Source organism: Psittacula echo (genome assembly GCF_963264785.1).
Source record: "Psittacula echo genome assembly, chromosome: 1".
NCBI lineage: Eukaryota > Metazoa > Chordata > Aves > Psittaciformes > Psittacidae > Psittacula > Psittacula echo.
In genome coordinates this window covers 116,729,471-116,742,817 of record NC_137735.1, presented here as the reverse complement: position 1 = coordinate 116,742,817, position 13,347 = coordinate 116,729,471, and the positions used below count along the sequence as shown (strand labels likewise).

Genomic DNA, 13,347 nt, shown 5'->3' with positions numbered 1-13,347 from the left:
GTTATATCAAAATAACTTATTTTTGAGCAAAAGCTCAATGCCTGCATATAGGTATCTGGAATTGTTTTAGTAATAAAAATCGATTTATATTCCTTCTTTTTGTTGTTGCTGCTGTTGTTTTCTGAACATAGTGAAGCCAGTGCAATTCTGAAAATATTAGATTTTATACAAGGTCTCACATCGTCAGTAGCAGAACTGTAAACTAAATTTCAAAGAACACAGACATATTTTCTCCTCTGTTCAAATCAATCCAGTGAAAAGTTAGTGGGGATTCCAGAAGGCTGATCTGAGGCTATCTGAACTGCACAGACAAAAACAGGAACAAGAATGACCTTCAAGACCTAAATTGTTTTAAACCATTTCTGAGAATGCTTAAGTAAGAAAATCCATGTCTGTAATTCAGACCTCATCTGAAATCTGCTGTGCTGTCAGTGATTAGAACTACCTTTTTTTTCATGAACTAAATAATTAAATTCAAAAGCACCTTGGCATTACAAACTGATTAAACCATATTGACCAATTCACTTAACAAAGTTATTATTTTTTCCCCCCTCAGATGAATCTGCTTAATTACTAACTACAGTATTTATTTCTTTTAAGAGAACTATTAACTCCCAGTACTCTTCCCTCACCTCCTGATGTTTACAAATTCTAAGTAACAGCTGTTACAAAAGCCTTCAGGAACTGTCCTCCATGGTCCCCCGTTCTGTTTATTTTTTATATTTTTTTAAAGAAACGCTGAATTTCAGGAGTTTTTGGGGAGTGCGGCCAAGGCAGGAGTGTCCCTGCGGGAGCTTTCCCCTTGTGCAAGGAGCTGACGTGCCGCTGCTGCCCCGCTCCTTCAGCTAGACCGTCCAGTCTAATACATATTCATTTATCCCTTATATAACAAAGGCTTCCCACTCCCACACACACACTGATTTTTAAAGAGATTATTTGTTGTGTTATTTTATAGTAATTTTTCCCCAGAGGACATTAAAAACACAGCCCTTATTCCTCCTCCCGTCAAACCTGAAAAATACTCCCTTCTCCCAGACATATCTGTTGCAGGGAGACCTGACCTGCAGCCAAGCTGGGACAAATAAGGCTACTTCGGCTTTGTTTCTGTGTTTTCTTTCCTATTTATATATATAGATATTGGGACGGGGGGAGTGTTGAGGTCTTTCTAAGTCGGCTCAAGCAGCGGCGGGAGGCGGCTGGTTACCGAACAGCACCCGTGGTGCAATCAATCACCTTTAAGCCAATAAAAAAAAAAAAAAGAAAAAAAAAAAGAAAACAAAACCCACCAGCTTCGGGTTTATTTAATAATAAAAATAAATATATAAATAAATTGAAAAATCGCGGAGGGGGTGGGGGGAGGAAGGAGCGGCGCGCGCATCGTCGGGTAATGGCTGTTTGTAGCAACGAGGTATTTAGCGCCGGAGGGTGAAAGGGGGGTGGAGACCAGGGTGGGGTGTCCCAGGAGCTTCGGCCGCCGCAAGCCCCTGGCAAGGAGCTCTTGGCACCGGCCTTCCCTCCCCTCCTCTGACTCGCTCCCTGCCCCAAGGGCGGGCCCCGCTGCCGAGCTCAGGTGCCCGCGGCTGCTGGCGCAGGGCAAGGCAGGGTATCCCCCCCCACCACCTTCGCCTTCAACCCAGCCATCACTGAGGAGGAGGAGAAGGAAGGAAGGGGGGGGAGAAATACAGGACCCGCGTTCCCGCGCTCGCATGGTTACCTCAGGAGGTGCCGTGCGGCCCACTCGCGGGCGGCCGTTGGGGAGCCCGTTGGCGGAGCCGCGACTCGCGGGGCGGCGCAGGCCGCCCCGCGAGTCGCGGCTCCGCCAACGGGCTCCCTCAACGGCCGCCCGCTCGCTGGTACCTCAGCGGCCCTCAGCCACTGACCTGGCTCGCCGCGCGTCTGCCGCCCCTCGTTGGGCGGAGGGTTGGGCCCGCGGGGACTGGGAGGTGGGGGGAGAAGGTTTTAGGCGACCGCTTGCCCCGGCGTGACAAGGGGCGGCGGCTCTCGGTGCGTCGGCCCCCGGCTGGCCGCGAGTCGCGGTGGAGGCGCCGGAGCGGGTCCTGTCACATGATGCGGTTCCTGGAAAGTTCCTGGAAAGCAGCCTTTGTATGTAGCCATCCCGGGAGGGGGGAGCGGCGGGGGCAGGATGCCCTCGCCTCGCAATCAAAGGCGAACAGACCGCCCGCGCCGGGGAGGGGGGGGGAGCGGAGGGTGTTGTTTCCCCAGGAGCACCATCCTCCTCCTCCAGCAGGCTGTCTGCCCCAGCACAGCCTCGACGCTTCTCCTCGGCGGCGGGTGCTGCGCTCCCCGCTGCCGCCGGCAGCGACAACAACCTGAGTACCCCACCTCCAGGCGGAGACAGCGGCGGCCCCAACCCCGTCCGGCCGAGCCTGGGTGAGTCCTGTCGTCCTTCTCCCGCCCTGCGCCCGGTGCCCTGCCGCTCCTAGAGAGCAAGGAGCGTTGCCGCCCCGCTCCCGGGCAGGCGGGATGCAGGCTCAACCGGAGGCGGAGGCAAGCTGCTCCGGCGCTCCTCATCCCCGCCGGGAGACCCCGCCGCAGCTAACCAACACGGTCTCGCAAATCCTCCGTCCCCGCCGAGCTCCCGCGGGCGGCGGCACTTAGCGACTGGGCGCTCTCGCGCTTCCCCTTCGCAAGAGGTCGCACCCGGGCACACTCGGCAAGGCTGCTCCCACCTGCGCTCGGCCTTTTAGGCCGGCAGCCCTGCGCCCGCAGCAGCCCCGGCGACAGGCGCACCTGCGCCCGGACCCCGAGCTGGCGGCGGGAGGGTCGGGGATGCGCTTTGCGGGGGTTGCCGTGCGTGTGCCTGCCTGTATTGCGACAGAAGCCCGGCAGAGCGACCTATCAGCTGCCGCTGAAGTTGAACTTGGAAGTTACCGAGCTCCGCCGCGGAAACTTGTGACGGGAGGAGCCACCTTGGCATAGCCCGTCACCTGGCGGCGGCTGCTGCGCACCGCGGGGCAGAGGTTCTGTCCGGCCCGCAGGCACCGTTGGGGGCTCAGCCTTTCCCGAGAGCTCCCTCTCGCCTCCGGCCAAGCCGGCGGGGCTCTGCTGCGGCTGCCAGGCTCCATGTCGCTCCCGGTGTGACGGTGGGAGAGCCAGAGGCTCTTTTCGCCCTCCCTTCCCCCCGCTCGCTTCAGCTCAGCGGAAAGATAAAATTTTTTTGTAATACCGGCAGCATTTAATGGAACGGAAAAAGCATGTTTCCTGCCCGCGCTATATATATATATATCACGTCCTCCACCGCGCTGCCCCTTTCCCATACCCGAGCGGCCAGCGATCCCCGGTGCTGCCCACGCCCCAGCCCCCCGGACGCCCCGCTCTCCGGGAGGGACACACTCCCGCCCTGGCACCACGGACCGCACCTTGCTCCCGTTCCTAGAGGTACGGCTTCGCGTGTGACCTTAGTGAAAGGCGGACTGACCTGTTCCTGCGCGTCGCAGCGTGCAAGCCGGGCAGCACCGGGTCTGGGACCTGTCCCGCTCCCCGTTACTCCTCCCCCCACACCAGTCCTGCTCATACCTTTACGTGCCCAGCGTAAAGTCCCACGACTTCCTACCTCTCCAAACGCTCCCTCCCCCTCCCCTTCAGCGCTGCCGCCCGGCTTCGCCTACCCCTGCCGAGGGAGCGGCGCATCGGCGGGTTTGCCCTTGCTATAGAGCGAGACCACCTTCGCGGTCCGCCGCCTCGTCACCGGCGGAGGGGAGTCGGGGACAGGCTGGGCGTCGGGGGGAGGAGATGTCCCTCCCCCGCTCCGCCGGGAGGTGATCTCTCGCCTCGGGTCCCTCCTCTGGATGCTGGGAAGTTCCGAAGAGGGAGCGCTAGAAACGCACGGGCTGCGTCGGGAGCGCCTCTCGCGGGGCTCGCCGCTAACCACGCTTTCTCTGATCCCAGGCGGCGCCCGGGCCGGGGGCCGGGACCATGCACCCGTCGCAGCGCTGAGCACCGCGGCGGCGGCGGCGAAGCGGAGCCTTTTCCCTGCGGGCAGCCTCCGACCTGCGTGCGAGCGGGGCCGCGCCCGCCGCCGCCGCCCCCCATGACCCTGCGCTCCGCCGAGTCCCTGGAGAGCACGGAGGGCTCCCGGGCGCGCTGGGGACACCCCGGGACGGCGGCGCCTGTTGCCGAGGAGTTCTGTGAGGCGGCGCAGCTGGCCGCCGCTATGGAGGAGCTGCGGCGGGCAGGTAAGCCCGGTCTGCTGCCTTCGGAGGGGGGGGTGGGGGCGCCCGGGGGAAGCGGCACTCGCTGGGGTGCCCGACTCGCTGCCGCCCGCCTCGCCACCGACCCGAGGGAGACGGAGCAGGGCGGCGGGTTGCCCTACCGGGCCGAGAGGGGAAGCGGACCGTGGGGCGACGCTGGCCAGCACCGCCCAGAGCTGCGGGGTCGAGGCACCGCGGCGGCGAGAGGAGGCGGCGGCTCTGACCTTCCGCGGGCTGCGGCTGCCGAAGCGAAAGCGCCGGCAGCGCCGCGTCCCGGCGGCAGCCCGGGATCGCCGCCCGGGCGAGGGCCGGGCGCTGCTGGCGGCCGAGGCGGCCGCAGTGTGCCGGGCGGGCTGCGGCGCCGCCGCATCCCCTCGCTGCCGCGTACCTGCGCTCTGCTCGCCGGCGTGGCGGCGGCTCGCCCGGCCCCGCACGACGCGGGACTTGGTCGCGGGCGGATGGAAGTGGCTTTCTGGTCTTCATTGCCTCCCCTGCTCCCTGCTAGGACCGCAGCTGCACCGCCGAAGTTGTTTTCTCAGCTCTCTGCTTCCGATTGCTAGACAAAGCACATTTCAACAACAGACTACCTAGAGTTTCCAAAGCTGGCTTTCTGCGGGCTGCCAGCGTGTGCCATGCTGACGCCGCACTCGCCGCGGCATGTGCGCAGCGAGGAGCCGCGGGACGCGTCTCTGCTACCTTACGGGCAGCCCGTGGTGTCGGCAGCTTCGGTGTTAGCCTCTCAGGACGCTCTAGGAAAGTTTGTGAGCGTGTATGCATAGATAGGAAAATGAACAGTGATCTGAAAGGCTCTGTCAAACCGAGACGCATTGTGAAGCAAATGAATTTAAATCGCAATTAAAAATGTAGAATGCCTGCAGGACTTCCAAACAACAAAGGAAATGGGTTATTACAAGTCTATCAGCCAAAGAGTAGCTTTTTAAACAAACAAACACTAATAAACAAAACCAAACCCTTTTATCTCTTCTCTTTTAACAGGATGGTACTGGGGCAACATGACTGTTGCTGAAGCTAAAGAGAGATTACAGGATGCTCCCGAAGGGACCTTCTTGGTTAGGGATAGTTCACATTCAGAGTATCTATTGACTATTTCAGTAAAAACATCAGCGGGACCGACCAATCTACGTATAGAATATCAAGATGGCAAGTTTAGACTGGACTCTATCACATGCGTCAGATCTAGACTTAAGCAGTTCAACAGCGTTGTGCATTTGATTGAGTACTATGTTCTTATGTGCAAGAACAGAACAGAAACACCTTCAAATGGAACAGTTCATCTTTACTTGAACAAACCTCTCTATACGTCCACTCCATCTCTGCAACACCGCTGCAGAATAACTATAAACAAATGTACAAATCAGATCTGGGAGCTGCCGTTACCAACAAGACTAAAAGAGTACTTGAAAGAGTACCAATACCAGGTATAAATATATTTTCTAAATGCTTGTAATGTAGAGTAACTTTTAAATGCAATTCTTAAAATCAGCCAAAGAACTGAGTAACCAGTTGAACAAATCAGCATGGAATTCACTATCAAAACAGTGGCAATTGTGGGGGAAAGGTTTTAATTTCAGATGCCACAAAGGGAGACTTTATGTAGAATAATTACAGCTTGCATCCTCAGAGGTTCAACAAGGTGGCATGCTATTCTTGCAAGGAGAGAGAAGCCAGGAATCTGTCCAGATCGTGTTGCTTTGTCAATGGCATAAAATACTGCACTAATTGTCAAATGCTACCCGAAGTAGTGGGACTGGGAGAGACTGCAGAAGTGGTCAAAGACGTATGAGAGTGCATAAGTATCTCAGTTGTCTGATTCCATGATTAATTTGGTGCTGGTGTTCATATAATCCTGAAAGCTTAACTGGATCACGCAGTGGTAATCTTGCCAAAGTTATGCAAGTAATCAAATCCACTCAAAAAATTGATCTTGTATTCAGTCTTTATTGAACTATAATTCTTGTGCTTTTCTGCAAGCAAAGGAGCACTGCAAGTAAGAAGTTCAAAACATAGTTTTTCAAAGTTCTCTAAAAGCTGATCTTAAGGAGAAATGCTACATCTTTCATAGGAACCCAGTATGTTGTGGATTATACCAGATTGGTATCCCAGAATTTTCAACAGGGTTAACATCTTCCCAGTGGTGATATATCCATGTTATTACTAGTAAGCCTGTTCTGCTTGAGGCTTTAGGACTGTATGCTGCAGACTTGCAGTTACTCAGTTCCAATGTCAAAACATGGATATCAGCAGTTACAGCTGTCTTCTACAGTGTAGAATGTTTTCTTCAGCTTGTTTCCCAAAATGTGGGGAAGTATGTTTGGGGTTTTTTAGGGGATTGGGACTTTTTTTTTTTCCCTAATTCATCATTGTAGTTATCAGACTATTACTCAATAAAGTAAATCAAATTGCACAACAATCTTCCAATCTTTGTATGTATGGATTTGCTACTGTTTTTCAGGAAACAGTGATCCTAGGAATCTGTATAATTTCCCAGGTAATACTCAGATAAATGCACATGTATCAGTGAGGAAGAATATGCCTGCTTTGCCTTTATGGTGCTGCTCAAAGGAATAGCAGGATTAGGTTGAGGTTAGTGTTTTAAAGGCTGCCTGCTGAATTCATGTAGTTAGGTATTAGCATAGGACATTGTCTTTTCTGTTACAGCAGTCCTCCAAATTGGAAAAAGGGTCTGAAACCCTCAGTACCTGTTCCTTAGCCTAAATGTAAAGTGTTTGAAAGAAAAAATACCCCAGATGAGAGTAATAGGGCAACAGTAAAGAGAGAAGCAAGGGCATCAGAGAGAAACAAAGGCGTCATCTTCTGTCAACTTTAACTCTTTCCCTAGCTTACTTTTTAATTAAAGCAAATAGATCTGTGTTTGAACAAGGAGGATTGTCAAGACTTGCTGTAATGTAGCCCTGCCCAGGCCAAAACAGAAACAATATGAAATAATTGCCTTGTTTTCTTCCTGCCTTATCCGTTCTGTAGTACTGTCACTAGGCTCTGTCCCTTCTCAAAAACTCTGGAGCACCAACCAGATTATTTTGTTGCATCTAAACTCCCAGTGTTACATGCTTAGCTTTGTCATTAGCATGCTGGCAGAGATGAGTAGGACAGTCATTAAGATAAGGAAGACACTGAGAACCTGAGCCAGAAGGGGATGGTTCCTTGGTAGGGCAAATACTTGTTATGTTGTTCTCTCTATGGAAGAGGTGGTTTTTCTTTCTCTGTGTCTTCAATTCTCTCTCCCGTTTTTTAATGTAAGATTTAGCATAGAAATGGGGTGAGTTTTCTCATGAAAAACAGAACAAAAGCTTTTGGTACGTAAAATTTTTCCCCGTGCCCTGCCAAAGTGTAGCAGATTGGTGGAAGTTTTTCACATCACATGACGACCACCCTCTGTTTCCCATCTCAGAAGAGCTCTTGTATTCCAGGTATGCATCATAATCACACAGTTTTTCTGTGCTTGTCATCCGTCTTGCTAGGATCTGCCACCCTGAAGCTGAGGAGCTTTTCCTATGAGCAGTGCCTGTGAAAGAACTGTATTTCTCGGAATGCTTTCATTCTGATGAATCTGTTCTCTTACAGTCATTGTCTAGCTCTACCTTGAGATGAGATAGCTGCGGCAAAGAGTAACTTCTGTCACAGTAAGAAATGCTCTATCTGCTACATTAACTTCCTACTGGGGGCATTTTTGGCTGAGGTGATGCTTAGCTGTGATATGCTTGGGATCTCAGTGGAGAACACATTATACTAAGGTCCTTTAAAATGAGTTCACTTCAGTTTAGTCCCTGACCTGCAGGTTTAAAATCATGAACACCAATGCTGGAACTGGCAAATTGAGAAGATAAGAGTTTTGGGGTGCAGTGAGCCACTTGTGTTGTACATACAGGAAATGATTTCTGGCTCATTGCTGGCAGCCTGCTGTAAGCAGTGGCAGGCCAGGTGTTCCCCACAGCAGAGCCAAGCTTTGAGGAATGATGTGGGGCAGATGCAGAGCAGCTTGCTGGGCTTTTGTCGGCAGCTCTCCAAAGCACAAAGGTGAATGGCAGGCTGAGGACAAGGAGTGCTAGTAAAGTGAAAGGTGGCAATTCTTGTTAACAGTCCAGAGTAGTTACTGTGATGTGGAATCAAATCACCAAACGCTGAGCATACTGACTTACACTTCCTATTGTTTGTGTTGGTTACTGTGAGGAAAAATAGGGGCTGTAGCCAGGGCGTGCTCGAAGCACTGAACAATATTTTGAACAGACTGGAGGGGGAACTAGTCCTCTTTGTATGAAAGCACAGTTCTTGTCCTCACTAGGATGCCAGCCCTAGGGTTGATGCATTGCACTAGTAAAACTAAACCACGCCATAGCTTGCTGAAAGCTCGGCTTCATTCTAGCGCAGCACAGTGGAATGACTTGTTCTGGTACAAAAAAATCCAAAGATAGCACATGATTAGATTACAGTGGTGCAAAAATCTTGCATGTAGACTTCATGAATTTCCAGGCACTATCATGTTGTCCAAACATTTTAAAAAGAGTTCCAGTGCTTTCTGGGCTTTTGGGTTTGGTTGGGTTTTTTTTTCCCCCCCACTCTATGGATATGGCTTGTTCGCAGCAGTAGCTTTTAAATTGCTGCCCCTTTGGATTCCAAAAATTACTTCTAACTGATATATGTCATCTTGAATTGCTAGTACAGAGTGTTCAGTGAAGCCAGTTTCACAGGTTCAATGCCTGTGAGTCAACCTGAAATCATGATAAGGACTTTAATCCTAAGCCTTTTTTATTTTTTTTTCATCCCATGTATTGGTTTGGTTTTTTCATTTTTGAGTCTTGAGGTTTCAGATTTTCCAGTTTATTCCTGGAATGTTAGTTGCTGAATAATGAAAGGACAACTGAGAGCCCCACAATCCCCACAATCACAATTAAGGTGATGCTTAAAATAATAAAAACACAATTGTGAGATGAATGATAAAAATGGAATTGGTGACTGTATTTAATTTAGCACTAAGCCCAGCAAAAGTGTGAACTACGGCTCTGTTTTAGTTGTATGGGCATTTCCCTGCTGCGTTTTCTGTCACCAGAGACAGAAAAGGGTTCAAGTGCAAGACAGGTAGGTAGACTGGGAATGTAACCAAGCAGCTGCACCCAGTGCATCAGAAGCAATTTTGATTTAGTCTCATCTCATTAATATTTTCCTAATTGTATTTTATGTAACCACATTCTAAATCAACAATATAAAATTATTAGCAAGAAAGAAAAATTGCTGACTAGAATATGGGGGCAGAGGGTTTTTTATGTTAAAAAAATACAAACATAATTTGCATTATGTACGTTCTGAATGTACTCCTCACTGAAAACTGTGGAGCTTTAGAATCTGAGACTCTTCAAGCAAACCATCTACATACAATAGGAAGGACAGGGCTCTGTAGTTGCATGAATTCCTGTACCGTGTCTTAGCAATGTGTTTCTGGAGGTAAACCACCTTGTTGACAATCATAGCAAAACTTTATTTACTTACATGTTCTATCAAGAGCTTCTTCTTGTATTCCTGATAAAATTTTGTTTGGATTTTTCTTTTGTCTATAGGCTTAAGATCTAACAGAAAGTAAGTTGAGTGGTGTCAGGGGTTGTTCTTCTTAAGCCAAAATACATGATGGAAATGGGAAGAGATACCTTTAGATGTGGGTGTCATGTCTAATAGGAATTTAAAGAACAGTAAAATAAAACTTCTGCTGACTTTGCTGTCATTAAAATAAATCTATCATATTGACTGCTAGAGGAAATGATGGGTTGAGGGACTCTAGAAGTTGTGTCACTGATTCTCAATAAGAAACTTTTCTCTTGAAAAGACATTTAGTTAAAAATTAAAATTTAATTAAATTAGACATTTAATTAAAAATTTAAAAAAACCCAACAACCAAAACCAACATTAACCCATAGAGTCAAAGGAAAATTTTAGTACATAAACCCTGAAATTTCCAAATAGAATAATGAGAAATTACTTGGAAAGTCTGAGCTGGTTGGTGCTGTATACACAAAGTAAGTGAGGATGACAAGTTACTTTGGTATCTCAGCCCAGCTCCTGAAAACCACTTCTTTATTAGCATTCACTTCAGCAGGTCTCAGTATTTTGCTAAGCCCTTAGCATGACTGAAAATGCCTGGAAACAACATTCCACCCTCACATAACTTCAGTCACCAAGGTCTGAGCACAACAACATGGTGGTTTGCCACAGCATTGCCAAGAGTGTCTAATTTCTACAAGGGAAACTGGGAGGCAGAGTTGGTGCTGCCAGGGGCTGCGAAAGCACCACTGCTGGCCACTGCTGGTCCTCACCTGCTGTTTTAGACAGACGGCATGCTACAGGCTAGGTAAAACACAGCTGCCAGGAAACCAGATAAGAAGTTACTCTGCTTGCTGAGGAGGGAATTACCTGTCTGGCTTTTGGTGTCTGAGAAGGGACTGAAGGGAAAGGCCAGCAGCTCCTCTGAAAGGTGGCGCTTCTCACAAGGTGTGTCAAATAACTAGCCATCAGGACTAGTACAGTGCTGAAAGGTGTATTAGTAGAGCTAAGGTCATGCCTTTAGGTCCAGGGGAGTAGCTACTATCAGCACAGTTTAAACCACATCTAAACAAAGTCTGGCTGGATAACTGAATTTCAGGAACTAAAAAATAAGCGTCTAGCAAAATCAGTCTGTCCTGGTCCCAGGGTTGCCAAGGGGAGAAGTGCCCAAAAACTGTGTTTATTGATCAGGTTATCTACAGGGCTTTGAAGTAGCCATTGCCTCTAAGAAAATCCAGGGAAATGTGAAAACATGGCATCATAATGATGGTGTTTAGCCTGCCTGATAAATTGTGGATTTTTTTCAACTGAAATCCCTTTTTTAAAAAGGACTGCACCTGTGTTTTGGTTTGTTTTCTTCCAGAATTTGAGCCATTAATTCTCCAGGAACTGAAATACCAAAATAATACCATCACTTTCTATGGTATAAAGGAGGAATAAAATGGAGGAGCAAAAGCTGTTTATACTAGCATAATGAACAAGCTGGCATTTAGCAGGAGAAAGTTCAAACAGATAATACCCTGGGAAAGTTCTGTGCTGAATGCTGCAAAGAGCAAAATTAGAAAACAAACTCTAAAAATTCAATGTTCCTGCCTTAATTTTTCTTTCATTGGCAAGCAGGGTTTACGTAAGTAAATCCTTTTGTTTTCAGTCAAATTGTTCCATAACTGATGTTTCATAGCTGAGGACTGCAATTTGGTGCGAAGTCAGTTAACAAATAGTAAATGCAGAGGTATGTAAAATGTGGAAAAGGATTCAAAGCCCCAAATTCTTCTTTTGACTTTATTGAGATTATTTGGATCAGGGTTGATAGAAAGCATTATATAAGAAACAGTTGGAAGACTGATAGTTGAAGGCTGTAAAATCCCTTTTCAAAATGCTTTGTTACAATGTAATTATACCACTTTTGGATTGCAGTCCTGTTCTGGTGAGCCTCTGTGCCCACAACCCAGTTTGTCTCAGGGGGCATCTCCAAATTTGAGGGATTACGCTGGACACCTGTATGATATGTCACACATTTGCTTTTTTCTTACCTAGTGTGCAGCTTGACACAGTCTGGAGGGCAGAATAAGTTGTGCATCAACTTACCATTTACGGGGTTTTTAGCTGGTTCATTTTCTTTTAGGAAGAGAAGTACTAAACAAGACTGAGCCTATATCAGTTGCAATTTATTCATCTGTAAAATGGACTTGATGTTTTGTAACTTATCAGTGTGGGGTGAAAAGTCACCCATATTTCAATTGACATTGACAGGAATTTTAGCTGCAGTGATGGAGTACCTCTGACTGGCTGCATTGCTAGAAATAAAGAAGAAAGTTAGGAAAGTGAGATTCTTGTCTGACTAGCTTGCAGTGGAAGTGGCACCACAGCTCATGTGTGAGCTGAAGTGCTTCAGCTGCGTGTTGTCTGCAAGGGAAACTGCCTGTGAGATCATAACTGTTTTCTGGCACAATTCATGTGTTTAACTCCCTTGGTAGAGGATGCAGTACCTACTGCAGGCTGCTGAAGCAGCCCACTGTAACCACCCATGGGGCAGGTTTAATTTTGAAAGGGAACAAAATACAGTAAATGAATTTTTAATTGAAGGCGAGTTCGTTTTTGTTTAAAAACAGGATGTATGGAAAAAGTATAAGCAGTGCCAAATCTCTTGCTAGGCTACCTGTCTAAACTTTCCATAAGCCATTACCAGCTCCTGAAATGCTTCACCTGAAAGTAAGAACCTTTGAAAATATAAGTACTGTATATATAACTTGTACATATATACATACATATGTATATAACTTGTCAAGTTCAAAGCCTGAGAAAGAAACAGAAGATTACAAAAAGCAACAGTTACTCTCCTAAATAAAACCAACCTTCCAGTCTTTTATCTAAAATACTAGACAACCATTTCATGTGCTGTGATTTGCAAGCAAAATAATTTGGTTTTGTGAAAAGGTTTCAACCTTGAATCTTAAATTCCTTTTACTTACTTGTCAATGTTTGACTTTCAGGCTAATTTGTGAATTTTCTTTGTTCTCGCATTTAAAATGGTTGTTTTACATATAAAAAATAGTTTCGTAAATCTGGAATAAATATGTAGAGGCTTGCAGTATTTCATCTGTCTCCTCAAAGCATCTTTAAATTAAACTTCAAGAACAAAGACAACTACGTTAGTTCATGTATTTAGTGAAAATGGACTAAAAATTCTGAGAAATACTGAGTCACATTTTGTAAATATTAATTGCAGGGGAGTTATTGCAATTCATTGCAGAGATTCTTTTTGCTTTTTTTTTCTGGACTGAATACAAAAGTTTCACATTTGATGCCTGCTCCTTTTCTTGTAACTATTCTGCATCCAACTTTTGGCTACAGATTATTTGCATCAAAGTAAACAGTATTAAGACTTAATTCACTGCAGCACTGCCAATAAACATTTGTTTTTATTACCGAAACAAATGTAAATGTATAAGACGCTACACAGTCACTTCACACTCCATGGTTTAGGATGTTTTGAAACTCTTTGTGATGTATTTTACCTCCATGCTGGGCATGCCTTTTAATAAAATCATACTTCTAAAGAACTTCA

General features: G+C 47.4%; 1 protein-coding gene across 2 annotated transcripts; it reads left to right on the top strand.

The window, feature by feature from the left end:
* Window positions 1-1,902: 1,902 nt before the first annotated feature.
* On the top strand, window positions 1,903-13,347 carry SOCS2 (suppressor of cytokine signaling 2). Of its 2 annotated transcripts, XM_080623059.1 has the most exons (4): window positions 1,903-2,103; window positions 2,249-2,391; window positions 3,910-4,196; window positions 5,208-13,347. In XM_080623059.1, exons 1-4 carry the CDS (start codon window positions 2,065-2,067, stop codon window positions 5,654-5,656), a joined length of 918 nt encoding a protein of 305 aa, XP_080479185.1. In that variant the 5' UTR covers window positions 1,903-2,064; the 3' UTR covers window positions 5,657-13,347. The 2 variants fall into 2 exon arrangements, with proteins under 2 accessions (XP_080479185.1, XP_080479184.1); XM_080623058.1 differs by lacking the exon at window positions 1,903-2,103 and having other exon boundaries at window positions 2,126-2,391.

Coding starts and splice junctions, on each gene's coding strand:
- SOCS2 (XM_080623058.1), top strand. CDS start 2,144: ATGCCCTCGCCTCGCAATCAAAGGCGAACAGACCGCCCGCGCCGGGGA. Junction 2,392..3,909: donor CCCCGTCCGGCCGAGCCTGG/GTGAGTCCTGTC, acceptor CTCTGATCCCAG/GCGGCGCCCGGGCCGGGGGC. Junction 4,197..5,207: donor GGAGGAGCTGCGGCGGGCAG/GTAAGCCCGGTC, acceptor CTCTTTTAACAG/GATGGTACTGGGGCAACATG.